Here is a 22,619-nt window from a genome sequence, read left to right as displayed (position 1 = left end):
TAAAGTTTAATATTTATTGTTACAAAAAAGTATTTTATCACAAAATCTAATAATAATAACAAAGAAACAAAAATTAACAAAATTATAATTTAACAAAGTTAAGTTTCTGACTAGAAAGAATATTTCTTGTTTTTGCATTGCTTTAAATAAACTTTTAATAAAGTTTTCCTAAGAATATGTTATTATTTAGAACTAAAAAATAAAAGGGATGACTACATCCATAAGCAGCGAAGCACCAAAAATATGGATTGACAAACGGAAAAAGTGAGTTATAGAAAGAGAGGTACTTGTGATTAATCTTTTAAACCTTTTATAAAAATTACATATAATGCCCACATATGAAAAAGTTTTGATGACTAGAATCTTACAAAACAAAAACAAACAATTATGAATAAAAACAATTGTATAAATGAAATTAAAACTATTTTTTATCCTTGTGAAGCTGTGCATGGCTGCTGTATGAAATTTAAACAGAATCCCCTAAAACAAAAAAAAGATTTTATTTCTGAAAATATGCAGTGTTTCCAGTATACTAAATTTTAAAATGATACAATATGAATTCGGCAGCCGGCTTCAAATCAGCTCTTTTCAGGCAGTCGGCTGCTAAAAAAGCGAAATCTTAAAGTAATATGTTTTTACGGTGTAGATTTTACAATGTGTATCTGTCTGTTAATCTGAAGTTTTTTTTATTGTTAGACTATTCTTTGGGGATTAATCATTTCCAGAGGAAAAATAGCTCCCCCATTTACATATTTTTTTTGAGGGTATTCCTCTATCTTTAGTTGAGGCCCTTAGAGGTTAGGGCGATATTAAGAGTAGAAATGTTGTATTCAGAGTCACCATATTACTTTTCTTGTGTGCACCTTGTTAATCTGTGGTAAGTAGCATTTGAGGGAGTGCTTTTTCATGTGGCTACCGGCCAGATAATAGATTATTCATATACTAGAAAGATGATATAACGGAATTTTATGCTGATATATCTATGTACCTTTCATAATGCTGAGAGCCATATAACAGATTATTCATACACTTAGAGAGTTGATATGGGTGAAATCAAGTCTGATATATCATATGTGCTTTTTTCATGTGGCTACGGGCCAGATAGTAGATTATTCATATACTTTGAAAGGTCATATCGGTGAAGTCAAGGCTGATATAGCTATGTACTCTTTTTAAAGTAACTGCCGGCCAGATTATTCATATACTTAAAATGGTGAGAATTCCAGGCGGATGTACTGATGTACCCTTTTCATGCGGCTACAAGTAAGATTTACTTAGAAAGGTGATATGAGAGAATTTCAGGCGGATTTACCTATGTACCCTTTTTATATGGATATTGGAAAGATAATAAAAGATTCATATAAATTGTGTATGAGTTTATATTAGATGTTTCTTTACAAACAGACGCATAATTGTTACTGTTTGGAGGTAAATTCATAAAATGAAGTTAACCACATGAATTAGTACTAAAAAGATTTAAGAAGGGGTGGAGACTTCAATTCATGGCTTACAGAAACTCTATTGAATAATTTGTATTGTCCAGGTGGTGCAAATACTGCACAGATAATCCACGACTTTCAACTCAGCTACAAAACTTGGAAATTTTTGGAAACTCCAAACTGTGTGTCTTTCTCTGTGTGTGGGTTGGGCAGGGAGTAAGAATGGGGACAATAGGCAATTAATTCAAATTAAGAGTTTTCAAAGAAAGGCCATGAAATCCAGATTAATCCAGAAAATTTGGAGGACATTGTAAAGGGTTTGTTTATTAAATTTAGAAAACTATAAACTAAGAAAAAAGTTCCAAGTAAAAAAGCAATCATTTGAAAATTAAATTACCAGTATATCAGAATATGACCCCGCACGCCTGCCTGCCCCTTTGTATCCTGTTAATTTCCCCTGCCCTCACCTCCCTCCTCCCTTTACCTATTGTGTGGGGGGAGGGGAGGGAAATAGAGTATGGGAGGGGGGCCGTTTATTCTTAACTTTTATATTTTAACTACTCTCTGTCTGCTATACATAAAACTAACACAGCGTGTAGCGGCATTTTTCTTGCACATTCCCTTTAAGCCAGAACCCAAAGTCTGAGACTCCAAAAAATTGAATATTCGATCCATTGTCCTCTCCCTTACTCCCTGGGGTTGGGTCAGGGTTGGAGGAGGCATTGGACTATCCCTAAAACTTTATTAACACAATCTCACATTCATTGGTTGTAAAACTGTGGTTAATTCTTTAAAACTTGAACAAATTGAACCCAATATTTCAATTTAGAATTTTGTTCATTATCCTTAGGGATCAATTAATGTACATGGAATTATTGTCCATGGTCTTATCCCTGGGATTTAGTAGGATACGGGTTTGTGAGGATATGTGTGGGCTTAAATGACCAATTGGGTAATGTTGTAAAAATGATAACTTTGTGAGTAAAGATATCTGATGATACTAAACAAATTTGGCAACTCACTAAATTGTTGTTTTCATGGATCATATCTATTGTCAAAACTAAAGGCAGTAAAAGGACAGATTTCATCCCTACAATGGCAAATAACCATCACAACATTGCTTCTAAAAGTGTGTTAAATAATTGTACATTTTAGAAAAGAGATATTTCAAAATATTTTGCAAAACTTACATGTACATAATATGTTCAGTTCAGTACAAAATTGGACCCTGTATTTGGTTTTCATACATTTTGTTTACTCTGTTGTGCACTAAAAATTTAATTCTTTCATAACTATTACAGCATTAAAATGATTATAACCTGTTAGCTGTTTCAGTTGGATTAGAGCTGCCTTCATTGCTGTCTGTATGTACATACACATTAAATGGCTTTGAGAAACCTAAATTATGAAATGGAATCAATTACTAATAAATCTATATCTTAACGTTTTAACATTATGTTTAATGTTTTAAAGTAAATGTTTATAAAAGTTATTTTAGTGTAAGGGCTTAATTAAAAATAACTTTTTTTCATTCTCTAACAAAATTTATAATTGTGTGTATTTGTTTTAGTTAATGTTATCTGTAAATAATTTAAATTTCAACTTACTGTATACAGGAACATTAGGTGAATTTGCCTAAAAAATATACAATATCGAAAGTTAAATAATACTTTAATAGTTATTAATAGCATTGTATTATAAACAGCAATCCTTAGATACAAAAATGTACAATTATAAGATTAAAACCAGTCCTTTAGTCCTGAGATGCTGAACCGGTTTTAATCCATTGTATATTATTGGTTTCAAAGCAATACGGAAAAATGAATTATTATCCTTTCATTCCTGCTGATGAATATTCAAATTTAACTGCAATTCATCAATTGAATGAAACCGGTGAGAAACTTTGCATTTTCTATCTAAAACCATAAATTTGCACTTACATATTTTGCATGTTGTATTGAAAATCTATAGGTAAAATGTCATTCCTTTCTTTATGATGGCATAAAACTATTTTATAATAGATCATTGCCATTTTATAATCATCATAATGTGCAAATCTGTGCATAATAAAATAATTGTAATAAAAGGTGTAATAATTTCTAATCAACGAACACAAAAACCGCGTAATTTTCTAATTTTTAAAATGTCGTCTTTGTACCTGTGTGGTGGCAGAATTAAATACTTGGCCACAGAGACGGTCAACACATACAACAGGTGTTCCTGACTGTGCATTCGGGTCATTTGTGTTTGTGGCACATGGAATGGTTAGCCAGTCAGTAGAACACTAAAATAAAAAGAATAACAACATTCAAGAATAGCAAAGCACAAAAAAACATCTTATCTAATGTATCCTAGCACATAATGCAGACTGACGGACCAAGTAAAATGTTTGGACAGACAGACGGACAATGTGATTCATAGATAAGTTATGCTACTCATTAACCTAGGCCCCAGTAGAGAATTTGTATTTTAAATGATATCTAAATTGAATTTAATAAAGATAATTGAATAAAATGAAGAAAATGAAGAAAAATGTAAATAATCAAGACATATCTTACATAAGAAAAGAAATATTTTAAAATGTTTATGCTTGCTGAGGCTTAAACAATATAACCATTATATAAACATTTTATTATCTATAAATTTTTCAGAAGTTTCCCCTTTTATCTAAAACTTTTTGTTTATTTGTTTAATACTTTATGTCAGATTAGGTTAGGTTATTTTGGGTACTGGGTAGTACCGCAGGTATAGTCCCCCACGTGGTTAGACACAGGAAATAAATACCCCCTTCCCTAAAATCAATTCATATTAAATAGTAAAGGTGAGGGGTTTCATTGCTCGGTAGAAACTTTAAAAGGGAAAACACCAAATTTTGCTTTTTACAATATGGTAAAATATACAAGTGATAAAACTTTTAGAATAAATTGTCAGTGTCTGAGGATAAAATTATATTCATATGTTTAGCAGACAGAATCATGAATAAGGATAAGGTTCAAATCAGGGATCTTAAGGGATAAGACAGTGGACGATAACCTGAAACACTTCACTGCACTATGAATCAAAATTACCCCATCTTTTGTAGATTTGAACTATTTGTTGAAAAGTTTGGATACTACTAGTTTGAAACCAATCAGTCAAATTCAATAAAAGTACCCAAAATATGTGAGCGAACGAATAAAATAACATGGTTGCAAAAACTTTGGGTCCCAGTATACTATACAGTCCAATGTCCCCTCCCTCCCTGGGTTGAAATATACTTCATTAAGCTGTGCCCTTATATCAAATTGTCTTTTATAAAGCATCAAGTATGCGACAATAAATTTATAGTATAGATGTATAAACAGATTACTAAATGATATCCGATGGCAAAGACCCTAAAGCTCAGCAGACGAGAATAATTTCCTTAAACTTTGCTTTCTAAATTCAGCTGTTTAATGCTTTCTTCTGCTTTTTAAAAAAGAAAGGGACAATTTTTGTGAAAAATTGTCATTTCTGTCTAAACTTACGTGAAGTATTTAAAACTGCCATTATCAATTTCTTACAACTAGGCTCCTGACTATGAAATTATATTAATAATCATCTTGTCCGATTTACACTACTGAATTGTAAACCTAGTTATTTGTGATTAACAAGACATTTTTCCTAATGATGTGAATACTTTGTTGCAAATCAAAATTATCAAGTTTTTAGTGACGTCTAGCGACAAATATAGAACTAATATATTGCAGATGTTCCCAAATTTATTTTTCGCCTGAATTTACGTTGTTTTCAATTATTTTTCCATAAAGGTCTGGTAAGCCGAGCGTACTCGGCCCACGGGGTAACGAGTTCGGATTCAACGGGCCCTAGCCTTTAAGTATTCTACCAAACAAACAAGCAGGATTCAATCATACAGAATTATATATTTTAAACTGAATAATATTTACAAGTTATGTTTACTATATATATACAACAAAAATATGACAATAGTTAGGTTTGAAGGGGGTGTGGGGCGCTAGGGCTTAGCGCCCGACGGTAGACGGCTGTGGGGGCAGCGGTGGTAAAAGGGGAGGCAGTGCCTCCCGATTATATAAGTGCATGATGGACTCGTGATAGTTGCATGTTCAAGTCCCCTCCCCACATTTAGGCAGGCTTAGTTTGACCGCCGGGTGCGGGGTTAACAGCGGTCATGAGATGGATAGTGATATAATAGGATTAGTGCGGTGGGTTTGTTATCATAAGTCACAGCGAAGCAACTCTGTATTGGGCCTGTCCGTATGGGTGTCGTATTACCACAACCTCCCCTTCAAGGGTTGCGTGGCTCTTGAGACACCAGGCCTTGAACCTGGGGATACGACAGCCGGCTCATGCGCCGGACAGGCAGTTCCTGGGGCACAGCTCGGTGGAGAACAGCTCGGGCTACACAGGCTCCTCGGGACACTCGTTGCTCGGTCTGACTGTGGTTGGTGATCAGCATTGTCAGCTCCTGGTTGGCTTCTAGGCGTGGGTTGGCCACGGCCAGGCCTCGCCGCTGGAAATTTTGCCTCGTCTGCAGGATCAGTTCTGTCTCGGCTGGTAACTGGACACGGAGGCCTAGGCAGATTCTGGTGGTTCCTAAGGGTGGAATGGTGATGGCAAAGGGCGCATAGAATTCCATGGGGGCGCCTGCTTGATTCAGGTTGCTTGGCCTCCTAGCTCCTACCCGGATGGGGATGGCTGTCATCAGCAGGGGGCACATGGCTTCTTCTTCTTCTTCTGGGGCGGCTTCTTCCATCGCAGTGGCTGGCTCTTCTCCTACAGGTCCGCTGCTGGCTGGCAGGTTCTCCATGTCTGCGTCAGGGTTCCAGATGGCATCTCTGAGTGGCTCTGGAGCGGGCGGCGGCGGCGGTGGTTCGTTGGGTTGCTCCTGCAGGTTTTCCTCCACTGGGTCACGATCTTGGCCGCTAGGCTGTGGGGCGGCTGCGGCTGGCTGGTGCACTGGGAACTCTCCTGGGTTGCTAGCTGCGGGCGCCGCCGCTCCAACTGGCAGCTCGGTGGCATCCTCGTCGCCGTCCACGTCAACTTGGATGTCTTCTGGGATCTGGTGGGCAGTCACATCTCCAGTGTATTTGCGCAGTCGGCCTACATGCGCGGTAACTTCTGAGATCCTGGCTACTGGAGAGGCAGGTTTGATGACATAATGGACTTCTGTAGCTTTCCTTACTACCTTCCAGGGGCCCGTCCATCTCTTGGTAATCTTGGCTGCCTTTCCTGGCACCAGGCGAGGGGCCAGGTACCAGACCAAGTCTCCAACCTCATACTTGGCCGTGCCTTCGTAAGCTGCCGCGCTCCTCCTGATGGCTCCCTCCTCCTTCTGCTGGATGGCATCATAAACTGCATAGTAGCGCTGCAACAGAGCTTGGACGTTGGCTGGAACTGAAGCATATTCGGTCTCTGGCAGCCGTAGCACCATGTCCACCGGAAGTTTGGCCTCTCTCCCAAAGAAGGCCAGGAACGGGGTCACACCAGTGGATCTACAGGCCTTGGTGTTGTAGGCAAAGGCGATGGCAGGCAGGTGGGGCTCCCAGTTGTTATCGTCTCTGTCTAGGAACAGGCGCATGCCTGTGTTGAGCGTCCTATGAAACCTCTCCACTCGGTTGGACTGCGGATTGTAGGGTGGTGGATGTGTCAGGCCAATCTCGAGCCGGGAGGCCAGTTCCTGGAATACCTGGCCGGTAAATTCCATTCCATTGTCGGAATGGATCTTCAGGGGGCACCCGAACGTGGCCAGGTGGCGGTGCAACAGGGCTTCAGCCACCGTGAGGGTGCGCTTGTTGGGGATGGCGTAGAGGCTGACAAACCGGCTAAATCCATCTTGGCAGGTGAGGATGTAGCGGTTCCCAGCTGGGGTCTCTGGCAGTGGCCCCACCAGGTCGATGAATAGGACTTGCTGTGGATACCCCTGGCGGGAGGGCACGTGGATCCCCTGCTTCAGCCTCTCCTTGGTAACTTTCTGGACACACTCAGGGCAGGTTTGTACCATCAGGCGGACGTCACGGGCCAGGTTGGGCCACCAGAAGTGCATGGCAACGCGGGCGATAGTTGCGTCCATCCCAAAGTGCCCAGCCATGGGGGTCCCATGGGCTAGAAAGAACGCATCCTGCTGGAGGGCCGCCGGCAGCAGGTATCTTGTCCTCTCTCCTGTCAGAGTCTGGTCAGTGGTGGTGAGGCAGCCATGCTCGTCAAGCCCCAGGGCTGAGAAGCGGCTGGCGTACTGCTGCTCGTCTCGTTCCTTGCCACGCAGCTCAGCCTTGGTTGGGGCCTTGCCATCAGCCACCCATTGGCGGACACGGAGCAGGAGGGGGTCCTGTGTCTGGGCTTCCAATACTCTAGCTGAGTCCAGTCGGGCGGCAGGAGGCCGGCTAGCTGCGGGCTCCCCTAGCTGGGCCAGGTTGTGGATATACTCCGCCTGCTCTGCTAATTCTTCGGCGCTAGCCGTTGGCATGTTGGCATCTTCCCGGCGGCTGAGGGCGTCGGCGTTGGTATTCTGGGTGCCAGGCCTGTGGCAGACGGTAAAGTCTAAGGCCGCTAGCTCCTCCTGCCAGCGGGCCACCATCCCTGTGGATGTGTTCAGTGATTTCATCTGTAGCAGGGCAGAGGAATCAGTGTTGATCTGGAAGCTGCGGTAGGACAAGATGCCGTGGAATTTTCGGATCCCATAGATAATGGCGGCCATCTCTCCCTTCCAGGACGGGTAGCGCGTCTCAGGGTCGGTTGTCTTGCGCCCCACGGCGGCAATCAGCCTCTCCTTGCCCTCCTGGCATTGACTCAATATGGCAGAGATGGCGCGGCTGCTGAAATCTGTGGTGAGCTGGAACACTGCTGGTAAATCAAACCTGGGCGGCGCTCGGATGGGGGCCTGTCGGAACTTGTCCTTGAGTTGCAGCAGCTGGGCTTCCATCTCAGGCGTCCAGGTTAGGGCCTTGGCCGTCTTCTGCCGATTCATCTCGTATGTGAGGTCTGCATACTCTGGGATGAACAGGCGGTAGTATCCAAAGAAGCCCAGCAACGCCAGCAAATCCTTGGGGGTGCTAGGGGCTGGCCAGTCCAAGATGCGGTCAATATAGTCCTCTTGCATGGCTATCCCCTCTCGGCTGAGGGTGTGACCCAGATAATCCACCTTGGACCGGAACAACTTGGTCTTGGCTGGCTTGAGGCGGATCCCTCCCCTGCGGTGGGCTTCCAAGACCTCTCGGAGCCTGGCCAGGTGGGCCCAGGTATCCTGGTGGAAGGTCAGGACGTCGTCAAGGTATGACTGGAGGTTGGCTGTGCCTAGTGGGTTTAGGACCCCTGCAATAACCCTGGAATAGACAGACGGTGCCGTAGCCAGGCCAAAGGGCATCCTTTTCCATTGATACAAGCCCCTGGGGGTGGTGAAGGCGGTGCAGGGCCGGCTATCCTCAGACACACGGATGGTGTAGTATGCGGCCACCGCGTCTAGAGCACTGTAGACACGGTGCCCGCCAGCTCGTTCCACCAATTGCTGGATCCTAGGCAGGGGGTAGCTGTCCAGCTCCAGACACTTGTTGAGGGCCCTGTAGTCGACGGCCCAGCGGGTGCTCCCGTCCTTCTTCTTGATGGGCACCAGGGGGCTGCTCCAGGCGGAGTCCGACGGCTCTATGACTCCTTCCTGCAGCCAAGTGTCCAGTTGTTTCTCCAGTTCAGCCTCTTGCCGCGGGTTCAGATCCCTAAATCTCTGGCGGATCGGCTGGGTCCCTGGCTTGAGGCGCAGCTGCAATTCAACCACATCTGTGCAGCCGGGGGTAGAATTGGAGAAGACGTCCCTGTACTCTGACAACGTAGTCCAGACCTCCTTCTTGAGCAAGGGGTCCTTGCGTAGGAACTCATTGTCTTCCATCTCCAAGGCCTCCCACAACTCTTGCATGTCTATAGGCTCAGCAGGTTCTTGGACCGAGTGGAGACGCGGGGGAGGCGTATCAGAGACCTCCAGAATGTCAGGTTTGACCAGCTCCCCTGCCACTGGGAGGCCAGCATCCAGCAAGAGGGGCACCTCCCCCTCATTGACCACCAGTACTCTAAACACAGTGGCAGAGCCAGGCCTGTGGGCATACAGGCCCTCTGGAATAACAAGGTCCTCCCCAAACCTCTGTTCTGGGGCAGCTAGTTGAATGGCATCCTTGGTGCGATGGCCTACTAGCTCAACAGGGACTGCCATAACCCCGCGGCCAGGCAGGACCACCCGCTTGGCTGTGCGGAGCTGGGGTGGTTGACCGTCAGTTGGAGTGACAGCGCTCAGCCTATACGTGGCTGGTGAGGGGTCAGCCTTGGCTCCGGGACCCACCGGCCGCGACTTGACGGGCTCGGCTTCTGGAGAGGCTGACGGGTCGGAACCAGGCTTGGCCCCGGGGGCGTCCGGCCACGATTTGACGGGCTCGGCGCTGGGAGAGGCCAAAATGCTGGGTCCAGCTTTGGCTCCGTGGGCGTCCGGCCGCGACTTGACGGGCACGGCGCCGGGAGAGGCTGGGGCCTGAGAGTTGAGTGTGGCTCCGGGTACATCAGACCGCGACTTGACGGGTCTGGACTCGGGCTTGGCTGGTGGACTGGCTGGAGGTCCCAGGTAGAGGGGGCCAGGTGGACACGGCTGGCCGTTGATAAAAATGTCGGAGGAGAAGATTGGTTCTGGAGGGCTGGCAATCTCAGGAAACGTTGTTGGCAGGCTCTCCCTTGGCACCTTGGGCACTGGGGGCAACCCCATGGCTAGCAGGTTAGCGCCCTTGTGTGCGTTGAGCTCAGCGTCCACCCAGTGTGTGCCTTTCTCAACCACACGCGGCTGCTCAGGCAGGGGGCCTGGCAGAGGCCCCTCATAGCTTAGCTCTCTCTCGGCTGTCTCCCGGTCAATGGGGACGCCACGGAGTGGGATAAACTCCCCACGCGCCCACAAGCAAGGTGGTTGCATGTCGAAACAGAGCCTAGTTCCGAACTCCTTGAGAAAATACCCTCCTAAGTTCAGAGGGTGGGAGAGATTTCGGACCACAGTCACGTGGTATAGATGGAGTATAAGAGTGTGTGAAACTGCCATATATAACTCTTTTAATTTTCCAATTACCTGGAGGGGCTGGCCTTCCTCATTAGCAGTCAGGATCTGGGTGTTGTCCGGAATCAACATGCGTTGCACGCCCATCGCGTGCATGAGGTGCTCAGAAATTACAGCAGACCCTGGTACACGGTTGCCAGAATCAACCATGGCATCAACCTGTACATGCTGGGCAGGGTCAGGAGTAGGAAACCTCACCCTGATATGGCAGGGGAAGTGGAGGTCCTGCCCTTGGGACAAGGGGGCCTCTCGTTCGGCTGGGGTTGGCAGAAACTTTGGTGGTGGCCGCACCGCAGCTATGGTGGTATCGCTTACCATGGTGGCTTAGACTGTAGCTTCGAATCACTAGAGCTTATTAATTATCACTTGGTCAACAATTTTATATTTATTTTTATCACTTGGTTGACTTTTTATACACAATGATGTGTTGTTATCACTAGGAGCTCTAGGTGTGATTCTGGAAGCACTGGCAGCAGGGAATGTCCGTCCTGCAAGGTTCAGAGGGGTGACGGCGGTAGGGAATGACCCGTCCTACAGCGCCGCTGGTTCGAATCCCGACAAATGGCGGCAGGGAATGGCCCGTCCTACAGCGCCTCGGGTTCGAATCCTGGGAGACAGCGGCAGGGAATGTCCCTTCCTGCCGTGCCTGTGGCTCAAAATCTGCTATCCGTCGCAGTGGTAGGGCTTACTTGTGTGCTGAAGCTTCGCAGCCACACATTGCCTTCTTAGGGAGACCAGCACACAGCTGTCTGTCTCGTAGGTTTGGCCTGGGTGTCCTGGGGCTTGTCCCAGCTACACTTGCCAATTTAGACTCAGTTTTGTAGCCGTCTGAGCTAAATTATCCGGTTGCCGTGGCTGCGCACCTAGCGCTACTCCTACACGACACGGACAAAGCGTCTTAACTGGCGCTTTTAGCAGGCTAAATCTGCTTGCCGTAGGCCAGAGGCCCACATATTGCGTTCAAAATGATGGAAATTCGACCTAAAAAGGCCGTCTCATGGGTCAGTTGGCTTCTCAGTTGGCGGCTGATTGTCCCCTTACTTGCCAAAGGGTCCAATCAGAGGTAGAATAGGCTAGTTCTGTAAGGCTCGATTGAAACACGCTGACACCAAGTTCTGGTAAGCCGAGCGTACTCGGCCCACGGGGTAACGAGTTCGGATTCAACGGGCCCTAGCCTTTAAGTATTCTACCAAACAAACAAGCAGGATTCAATCATACAGAATTATATATTTTAAACTGAATAATATTTACAAGTTATGTTTACTATATATATACAACAAAAATATGACAATAGTTAGGTTTGAAGGGGGTGTGGGGCGCTAGGGCTTAGCGCCCGACGGTAGACGGCTGTGGGGGCAGCGGTGGTAAAAGGGGAGGCAGTGCCTCCCGATTATATAAGTGCATGATGGACTCGTGATAGTTGCATGTTCAAGTCCCCTCCCCACATTTAGGCAGGCTTAGTTTGACCGCCGGGTGCGGGGTTAACAGCGGTCATGAGATGGATAGTGATATAATAGGATTAGTGCGGTGGGTTTGTTATCATAAGTCACAGCGAAGCAACTCTGTATTGGGCCTGTCCGTATGGGTGTCGTATTACCACAAAGGGTTGAACTCTCCCTGAGGTGGTGGCAAATTAACTATGTCCTTATTTTAAGTAATTGGGTTATTGTCAGTTTTATGAGATCAATAGATAATTTTCAAAATATTTTTCAACAAATGAACAGTATTTAAACAATGCAAAAACGAAATTAACTAGGAAAAATGCAGAATCATTATAGCTGATACATAGACGTCCAAGTAAAGGGGTAAAAGGGTGTTTATCCCTTTAGGCTTTGAATCCTCTTATCTACACCTCTCAAGTTGTTTTTAAATACGTTAGATTACTCCCCTTGAACGTATAGAACCCCTAATTTTACCCCAATACAAAGTAAAAAGCTTGGGCGTCCTTGTGTTAACATTAGTTTACAATTTGCTCTTGGTTCTTTTGCCAGCACCCGGCTGTATTTACATTTTTGAAAGATTCAGCTGATTTCAAGGACCCAATCCAAAGTCGGTAGAAGGTCTTTGAAAAGGGGTGGTTGTTACATATACTATTTATCGCTCTATATATATTACTTTAATTATGCGACGTCCATAAGAAGATAGTCTATGGGTAGGCTTAGACTTTGATTCATGGGATTTTGTCTAATGTGTGATATTTAGAGTAGCTTTACTACAAAAAAATGTAAAAAAGAAGCTAACAATAAAAAGTGTAAAGTTTAATCTACAAATTTTAATTATTTTTATGTCAATCTAAACTCATTTATTAACACGATTAACTATATTCTTTCATGAATAAGATATAGTCAACAAGCGAAATAAATCTAAAATAATATATGGGCGGCAGATAAAAAAGTTCAGCTGAAATTACTAGGTAAATATTTTTTCGAACCAAATCCATTGTTGGTTACAGCTGATTTTCTTTACTTGTAACCAAGGAGGCTCTGAGGATCTGCGCTCTGATTGGAGAAGCCTAAGTGTCGTACATCATTCAACCAATTAGAGCGCAGGTAGTTTCTAATCCACCGATCCTATTGGTCAAAAATAATTAACTTAAATTGTATTTCCGCTTTAATAAGAATTCCGCTTTATAAAGAATTATACAAAAACCGAATTTTATAAAAAAAATCCTTAAAATTTGATGCAGATTTCAAATCTCCCCCTAACATTAAAATTCCTTCCAACTTATATATCCTAATGTACACTACTAACGTGTTTTAAAATGAATTTGATTAAAAACTTTGGGTACTTTTATTAAATCATGATGGATTGGTTCAAATTTCTAATCTTTTGTCTATCATCATTGGGATGTACATTTATTTATCGTCCTTTGTCTTGTCCTTTAAGATATCCGACTTGCAAGTTGTTAGTTGTAAAAATTTCTCAAAAAATTCTTATATATAAATGTAGAAAAGTACAAAATAATATTCGATTTTCTTACATAATGTGTGAGAAGCTTATTAAATATAAATATTGGGGACAATATACAGGGTGTTCTATGGTCAGCTAACATGGTCTTGCCAACATGGAACTCATTTATTGATCAGTTTGTTCATCCAGGAGGAGGGGAGGGGTAAAATGTTATTTTAGATCGATGCTTGTAACACTTTTTTAGAGAACATGGTAAGGTCCAAGTAAAAATATATATCTATTTAAGTATTGCCAGAATTTTTGCAAAGTTTAAAAAATTAGCAAATCACCACAATAATTTTAGCTGTTTCAATTATAATTTTTCAAATGTAAATTTTAATAATCCCGAAAGTTTTATGAATACGTTATCCATCCATTTGCTTCAAAACTTTAGCGACTTTTGTCAAATTTTGACTAGGTTGTTCAAATTAACAGTGTCTAAAATTTTCCACCAATAATTTTAATCCTATTATATAAAGTAGTAAGCGTTTTTTGTCTGTCCCGAGGGATCTCGCTAACCGCTGAACCGATATTGTCCCCCCTTACAGTAAAGCTTCTTATAGGTCCTGGGAAGGTTTTAAACTATTTTTGGGGAGGGTGTCTTCACCCCCCCTCCTCCAAAAAAATATTTTTTTTATTCTTTTGAAACTTAAATTTAATATGGGATTAGGTCGACTTTTCCCCCTTAAGTGTCCCTAGAGGCTTCTAGCGTAGCCGCTAGTTAAACATAAGGGGTAATCTAATAATCATCAGTTTCTTATACCACAGGATCCATTGTAATATTAGACATTACTTTTTCTTGAAAAATCCCTCAAAGTGCCTTGTTGAGCCTATAAACCCCCTAATAATGAAAAAATTGAAAATAAGAGTGGGATGTAGTCCCACAAATAAGTCTCCAGAAGGGTAGTTTTTTATATCAATTTTTGTATATAATTCTTATCCGTGAAGAACCATGGTAAAATTTGACAATATTTTTCTTAAATTCGAAATAACGCCCTGTATTTGTAAAATGTTTGATGTTGACATCTTACGCCGTGGCGTGCATAGGGTTTGGATAGAGGAGGGGGGGATAAGGGGTGTAACAAATATATTTGACACCCCTCCTAAATGAAGATAAAATCTTTTTTTTTTTTTTTGGGAAAGCTTTGTATTGGTATGTTTGATGCTATTGTTTTAAGAGGTTGGTATTTTTTTTAACTTGACCCCCCCCCCTTCCCACTTCCCCTTGAATGTTTTAGCTGGGTCTTTAAGGGTGGTGTAGACATATGTCAAGGGGGAAGGGGTGTAGAGAGGTGTAGGAAATTAATTTAATTTTGTCAGGGAGGTGAATACACCCGCTACCATCACCCACTTCTACACGCTTGTGTCTGTCATATTTCTATTCTATACCATTGAAAATCAATAATTGATTGAGAAGTAAAAGTTTTATATAATTTCCTGTATTGGCTGTCAACATTCTTATATAAATGTAACAGGATGTCTATGTGTATGTTTTTCTGTGTGCGTGTACTGAAATATCTCGAAAAAGGCTGTACTGATATGGTTCTCCTTTAGAGTTAAGACATTCAACGAAGGTTTATAACTGTTTTGGGGGAGGATACCTCTAATTTCAAGATAAATACTCCTTAGAAAACAATGTCCCCAATAGATTTCTCTTAAAACCTAAAATAGATGTTTGAGGGTAGAATTTCCCCCCCCCCCCCCCCATATAACTCAAATATGTCTACAAGCAGCAAAGTAATAAAAGTTTACAAAAGGAATATTAGACTTTAGAAATAAGAAAATAATTGATTTAAAGAAAATGTAAAATGCCTAGAAAATCACAAAATCTTACCAGCCAAGAAATTTTTTATTGTGACAATGTTCTAATCGATATTGTTTGTTAAAAGAAACCAGCGACAGTAACTTCAAACGTAGCACATACGCTCGTCGTCGGGAGTTTATTACAGATAGACAGATACAAAATGTTATTGTAAAAGTATACCTGTGTTCCAACAAGGCTGCCAAGCCGTGGGGTACCTCCAGTTATAGAGAAAGACTGAGGTGGATTATTAGCTGTAAATAAATAGATTATAATTAATGTTTATCAGTAGTGAATCTAAACTATAATTCTCTTTGATAGCCGTCCGTCCGTACAAGTAAAATGTAATTTTGACCGCTATTTTAAATGAACTACTATTTGTTTGTTTATTAAGATACCTTTTGCTAAAGAGCATCCAGTATAAAGTTGGTCCGTCAGTCTATCGGTTATGCTACAAAAGAAAGTTATATATTGATAATAAAAGGTTTCTGGATTTTCTGTTTTATTTATCCTCAATTATCTTTTGTACTTCTTTATTTTTAATTTAAATCCATTTGAAAAGGAAATATTTTAATCTAGAATGAATGAAGTTGCGTAATTGTTAGGTGATTTTACTTAAAGTTCCTAGGAAGTACAGCAACCTCCCCCCCCTTATTTTTTAAAAAAAATTCCTACGCCCAACCAAGGGTTTGACTAGCATTATTAGACTAAAGTAAAAAAAACATAAAAAAACAGATAAACTACCCCCCACCCCACTCATAATAAAAAATGGGTGGCAGGTAGGTTCTTTGTAAAACTAGACAATTTAAGGGAAACCACCAATTGTTCTTTCTGCGCCATTTATTACAATTGTGCCTCGTAAAATAGTTTAGCCTCAAATCCAGCCTTTCTTATTGTTTATATAATGCAGGGAGGAAGGAAACGTTGGTCTGTAACTCATATACTCAAGTGCTTTCATTCATTTACTTATTTTCTATAAATTCTATTTTGATAGGGTTGAACAAACTAGCAGTGGCCTACTTTTCGACCAATAACTTTAATGTCTTTCTTTCTCTGTTTATATCATGCAGGGAGGGAGGGGCCATAAGAATGTAAATAATACTGGCCCCCAAAGTTTTGTAATTTTGTGCTATGTTATTGGGTGTGTACATCAATTTATAGTCCATCAAGATCCCTGATCACATGGAAAAAAGATTGGTAGTATAAAATAACCCCAAACTAAAAAGTTTCTATATTAAAAAAAAAAATTTCTTGGTAATCTTATTTTAGTTGCAAAGCTTACTCTATAATTCGTTTTCTGTCCATCAGTTAGTCCGTATGTTTTAACGTCTGCTTTTTAAGACTTGCAGCTGGAATTTTCTGTGAAGATTATTTTGACTTTGACCTCTAATCTTCAAATCATTTTGTCCGTCTGTCTGTTGGTTATGCTTTACACGACATAAAATCTATTTTTAAATGTTTCATGATCTTGCATGTTCTCTCTTTTTCTTTTCTTTGTTGAACAATTGAATACCTACCCCAAACCTCACTTTAGCCGTTTGTCCATTCCTTGCTTAGCTACTTATGACTGTAATTATTCTTGTTAAGTCCTAAAACCTTGATTTTTTTTTGGTATATTTGATAAAGCTATTTGGCAAGGTGTTACAATTATAAACCTGCAAAAACTTGATAAACCTTATATCTCGCAGGGATCTTAAGGGATAAGGCAATTGAAGATATATTTATGTAAATCCAAAATGCTGATACACACAATTACCCCTTCCTATTGGTTAAAAAGTTTGAACATTGCTTATTTAGAACCAACATATGAAAATTCTAAAAATACCCAAAGTTTAAAGCTAACAAAACAGATAGCATGGATATATAACTTTGGGTACCAGTTTATATTTACCGTCCAATGTCCTCTCTCTGTATATTACCTTTAGATTAAGGAAAAGGAAATGAGATGTGAATGTGTAAACTTTTAATCTGTGCAAAATGCTACTTTTAAAAGGCAAAGCTTTCTACATTTAGGGTCACCCCGTCTACGACCGTCCATAAGTAACGAGTAGCTCTTATGCTAGGATTGTCCTATTGATTTAAAAGTTTCCATCATGATTCCTGTGACAGTAAGGTACAATTCAGAAAACGTAGTAACTCAATAAGCATGAAACGAAATTCTTTTTTGTCTGTTTAAAATATGATATATTAGCTTGTTTAATTACATTTGATACACGATATAAAGGTCCTATTGACTTTGTTCCTGAAATATTGATTCCTCGGAGAATTAGGCTCAATGTAATAAGCGAGGCAACTCTATCATTAAGTATTAAATTATCCATACACACTTGGCAGGGATATAAAGGGATAAGACAATGGCTGATAAAATGATGTACATTGTACATCCAAAATGATGATACACAAAAGTAATGAATCATTAATGAATCAACCAACTAAATTTCAATAAAGTTGTTAAGCCAACTAATAAGAAAACGTTCTCAAAAACTTTGTGGACTAGTGTAATAAACAGCCCACTGTCCCCTTCCTGCATACTTCGCCTTTATGGATGTTGCCATCTCTGTTTGAAAACTGAGGTGGATTCTTAAAAAAAGTTTGCCCCACTAATCGCTTAGTGAGGTAAAATTGTTTTCGTGATAAATCCACCAAAATCACATTAAAAATCTACAAAAAATAAACAAAATCATAGAAGGGTTATGACTTAAGATTTTATTTAATTTTTGTAGATTTTTTATGTGATTTTGGAGGTTTTTTCACGAAAACAATTTTGCCCCACTAAGCGATTAGTGGAGCAAATTTTTTTTAGGAATCCACCTCTGAACTTTTGCCCTAATCATAGAAGACAGAAAATGTTTTTATAGAAAGATTATCTAGCTGAATAAAGTTGAAGTTAATCCTATTAATTCAAATAGAAATACTCAATCAAAATCAATTTAAATAATTTTCTTAATGATGAATTTTTAAAAATGTATATTATAGTTTATACCAACCAATCAATATTTAATAGGAGTTCCCAATGTTTTTAATCCAACGAATGTAGGAAAGTACTTATAAGTATAAATTAAAAACCAATCTCAAAGCCTCCCTATAACTTTTTCAGATGATTTATGAATCAAGCTTTTATAACAAATTCTCACATTCGTTGGTCTAAACCCTTGATTAACCCTTTCTTACATACTTCTGAAAAACTTTCAGTGATCAAACTATTCCAACTATTAATCTACAAAAGGGGTACTTTTGTTTAACATGATTTGGAGTGAATCAATTTCTAATCCTTTTATCTAGATTTAATCTTAATTCATGTCTCTGTCAGGGATCTTAAGGGATAAGACAATGAACGATAAATTTACATACATCCCCAATAATCAAAATTATTCCTTCTGTAGATCAAAATAAAGAAATTAACATTTTAGACACACTAGTTTGGACCTAAACCAATTAAATTGTGAGAAAAGTACCCAAAGTTTTGGAACAAACTTGTGTATTTTATGATCTTATGTCCCCCTGATGACTGTGCAGACTGGACTTGAAAGTTATGGTAATCCTGTTTATAATTCTAATTCAGGGACAACGGATGATTAATAAATTTATAGCAGTGCCAGCTACTTTACAAATCGGTCCTTCCATCTGTCAAAGTAGACAATTTTGTTTGTTAGCCTTTTTATATCTTTCGTATATAAAAGTAAAAATATGTCCATCTGTCTGTGTAGCTTAAGAGCACTTTTACAACTGAACCGGAATGGTTCTTATTTATAATGTAGCTTTTTTAAGCCTAAAAAGATTTATATTTATTTAAATGATGGTATTTCCACCCTTCGAAAAAATCCATGCCCCCAATTTTTTTTAAAGCTAAAATGAAAGTTGAGGTCAATCTCCTGCTCTTTTTTACCCTAATCTGTCAAGTGATTCTAGAAGTCTCTAAGGCTGGGAGTAGCCGCTAGAATGAAAAATAAAGTAAAAAGGTTGATCCTAAAGTAAGTAATGTTTTAGAATTACATAAATAGTCTATTCTGAAGATTTGCCAAATAATGTGACGTGTTTAAATCTAAATTATTTGAGACTCCAAGGATCAATAACATTTTTATAAAGTAAAATGTCTTTAATTCTCTTGGGAAATGTTAAATACTCGAATTAAAAAAATATATATTTAGCAATCATTGTCCCTGAAAATATTAGAACATATGCTTACATTTTAAGAATTAATTGTAGAGATGACCCACTTATAACATTATGCTTTATTATTCAAGGAATCAATTCTCCAAAAGTAAATTTATATGTTTAAAGGAAAAATATGTAGTTTCTGGTAATTATTATAGATTAGCTGTAAAATTAATCTCTTTTCTCTGGAAAATATAAGGGTATACCATCCCTTGTTCCAGGGAAATGTAAGGGTATACCTGCATCAGGACAAGCTGTGTATTGAATTCCACAAAAATTTCTCTCCATCCTGAAAGAAAAGTTTAAGGTCAAACTAACTTTTAAATATAATTAATATCAAAACAAGGATGACAACCTTTGAGAAGTGAAGCAAATTAGGGTTGGACAAACAGACAAACTGACTTATAGAGTAGATAAATAGTAAAATGAAATTTAACAAGGACACATGTGATTGGTTGATTTAGTATCAATACAAACAATAACATGACCTTTAATCAAATACCATCGTATTATTGGTTGTATTTTGAGTATTGGACATTTGATTGGGCCATTGTAGTGATAAATCAACCAATCATATGCCTTTCTGTCAAAAAAACAAGTGCATTATTGGATGTATCTTACAAGTTCACATGTGATTGGCTCATTGTAGTGATAAATCAACCAATCACATGCCTTCTTGTTGAAAAACAAGCGCATTATAGGATTGATTTGACAAGGAAACATGTGATTGGGTCATTGAAGTGATAAATCAACCAATCACATGTCATACAGTCAAAATACAAGAACAGTATTGGATGTATTTAATATGGAAACATATAATTGGTTGATTCATACTACAATGGCCCAATAACATGTCCAATACTTAAAATACGCCCAATAATACGATGGTATTTGATTAAAGGTCATGTTATTGTTTGATTTGCCACTAATATAAACCAATGACATTACTCCTTCACCTTGCCAATTTTGAATTTTGAATTTAGAAAACCAACTAAAAGTTGTATACCTGACACATATTGTGTAGTCTGTATCAGAAAGTTGGAGGCCAGTACCATCATTGTAGTTGAATGAGAAGAAGTTGCCACTCACTCCAGTAAAGTACTGCAGACATCCAGTTCCAGCTAAACATATAAATAAATTTGAATTTGTCTGAATTGGTTAAAGTAGGTGTACATTTGGCATAAAATATATGTATTCTTGACAAAATTGGATATAAAATTAGCTAGTGTTTATGACAGTTACTTTAATCATGAAAACCAGTAATACAGTGAATTTCGGCTGGTTGTAAAAATGGCAGCGCCCCCAATTTATTTCGAAAATAAGGTTGAGAACATGTATAAAAGCAAAACTCTAAGAAAGATACTGTTTAAGGATGAACTTACATTTTTAGGATCTGATTTTTTAGATATTTGCTTAAGAAATTGTACCTTGTTTTCCCAGAAATCATTATTCTAGAAAAAGGATTAGCCCTCATTTAAAAATTTTATTTTTTTATATCTTCATAAAAGTATAAAATCAATCATTTCAGAAAAAAAGGAAAATCTTGGAATAAATTGAAGAAATGTTTCTCCTATATGCCCTTGAAATTGATGATAGCTAATTATATGTCAGATTTTATACAATGGTTTTATAAATATTTAGAAATATTTTTAAAGGGTTTTGAGAAAAAAAAAACAATCGCTCACAATTTAACTCGCCTTAAGTACTTGGAGAGTTCAGTGTTTTTGATGGGGCCTGTAAAGACCTTTCTATAGACACCTTAACAAGGTTTCTCAATCCCTGACAATTCGACATAAAAAGGCCTCTCAAACATTAAGACATGAATATTTTTAGTTATTGATGTTTGACAGGTCTTTCTCTTCTCATTGATGTCAATTGGCTAGGATTGTGTTAAGACCTTATCTATAATTCAAAGTAGAATGATGTCTGTCCGTCTGTCCGTCCGTCCGTCTGTCCGTCTGAAGCTTAAGATCTCGGTAACCACTGAACCGACTGGATTCTACTCTTCAGGGTATATACCTACTGGTCCTGTGGGGGTTTTAGGCTATTTTCTTGGGGGGTGGGACACCCCCCCCAAAAAAAAACAAAAAATCCCCCCCTTATTTTTTTTTCTTCAGAAGATTTCCTTGGTCCTTTATTTTTATTTCTTTTTTTGCAGAAGATTTCCTTGGTCCTTTATTTTTTTTTTTTGCAGAAGATTTCCTTGGTGCTTTTTTTTTGCAGAAGATTTCCTTAATTCTTTTTTTTTGCAGAAGATTTCCTTGGTCCTTTTACGAATTTCACCTTAATTTTTTTTTGATCATCTCTTGGGGCAAAGCCCCTAGAGGCTAGGGTAAAATGTACTAAACAAACAGATTTTTATATTTTTTGCTCTTGTACTTTTTTAACTGGCGTACATATTTGGTCTACTTAGTCTCAGTCAGTAATCCTAAATTTGAATGGTTTTATTCAAATCTATGTTTATGTCACTCTTAGGTTAAAACAGGAATGAGGGAGGGGGACATTGGACTGTAAATTATACCGGTGCCCAATGTTCTCTAATTCGTTGACTTAAAAACTTTGGATACTTTAATCCAAACGTCTTGATTTGCTAGTTCATATTTAAGTATAAATTTTTTTTGACCAATGGTTATAATTTAGGGGGTAGTGTTGTTTTTGGGATGTAAAATAATTAATCGTCCATTGTCTTATCCATTATTATCCCTGTGGTTAAAGGGATTTTATTGTTATGCAAGGGATTTTATGCTCCCTGCATGTCACGGATGGAGGGAAGTGTAATCAAATAATTTTAAATCTGGGGACGGTTTTTAACAACTTGAGGTCAGACCTAAATAGTAGGATCTAAAGAACTGACATACCAACTAGAGCAAACAACTAATCCTTTGATTGCACGACCTTTGTCTGCGTGGTTTTGCGCCTGTTTTGGGTGAAGACATTCTCCATTTTCTTACTATTAATGTTACGCATCTGACAATGAAGCAAATAGGTACAACTTTTAACGTCTTTAGTTATGACGTGGTTTGCTCTAAGATTCGAGCCATCTCCCCGACGACGAGCGAATGCGCACCGCTACGTGTTCTTAAAAAGGTACCAAAGAAGAAAGGATAATTCTGTCCGTAAGTAGCAAAGCAGTGAAAGTTTAAAATAACTTGGATAATAATAGAAATACATGAAACTGCTATCCTGAAGCAAGACTGAAAAC

At 39.6% G+C, this 22,619-nt stretch overlaps 1 protein-coding gene across 1 annotated transcript in view; it reads right to left on the bottom strand.

Moving 5' to 3' along the window:
* The window catches only part of LOC145312134 (uncharacterized), a 94,946-nt gene continuing 72,327 nt past the window's right edge, over positions 1-22,619 (bottom strand). Inside the window, exons 10-16 of the mRNA XM_080151278.1 lie at positions 20,424-20,538; positions 19,657-19,706; positions 15,446-15,516; positions 3,598-3,723; positions 3,047-3,074; positions 2,759-2,837; positions 1-480 (exon numbers count right to left, since the gene is read on the bottom strand). Coding sequence (XP_080007404.1) covers positions 429-480; positions 2,759-2,837; positions 3,047-3,074; positions 3,598-3,723; positions 15,446-15,516; positions 19,657-19,706; positions 20,424-20,538 — 521 coding nt within the window. The 3' untranslated portion in view covers positions 1-428. The remainder of the gene's footprint in view (positions 481-2,758; positions 2,838-3,046; positions 3,075-3,597; positions 3,724-15,445; positions 15,517-19,656; positions 19,707-20,423; positions 20,539-22,619) is intronic.

Source organism: Acartia tonsa, chromosome 2, assembly GCF_053477335.1.
Source record: "Acartia tonsa isolate MP-2025a chromosome 2, ASM5347733v1, whole genome shotgun sequence".
Classification (NCBI taxonomy): domain Eukaryota; kingdom Metazoa; phylum Arthropoda; class Copepoda; order Calanoida; family Acartiidae; genus Acartia; species Acartia tonsa.
The sequence above is the reverse complement of the archived record's forward strand: the minus strand, read 5'-3'. Positions and strand labels throughout refer to the sequence as shown.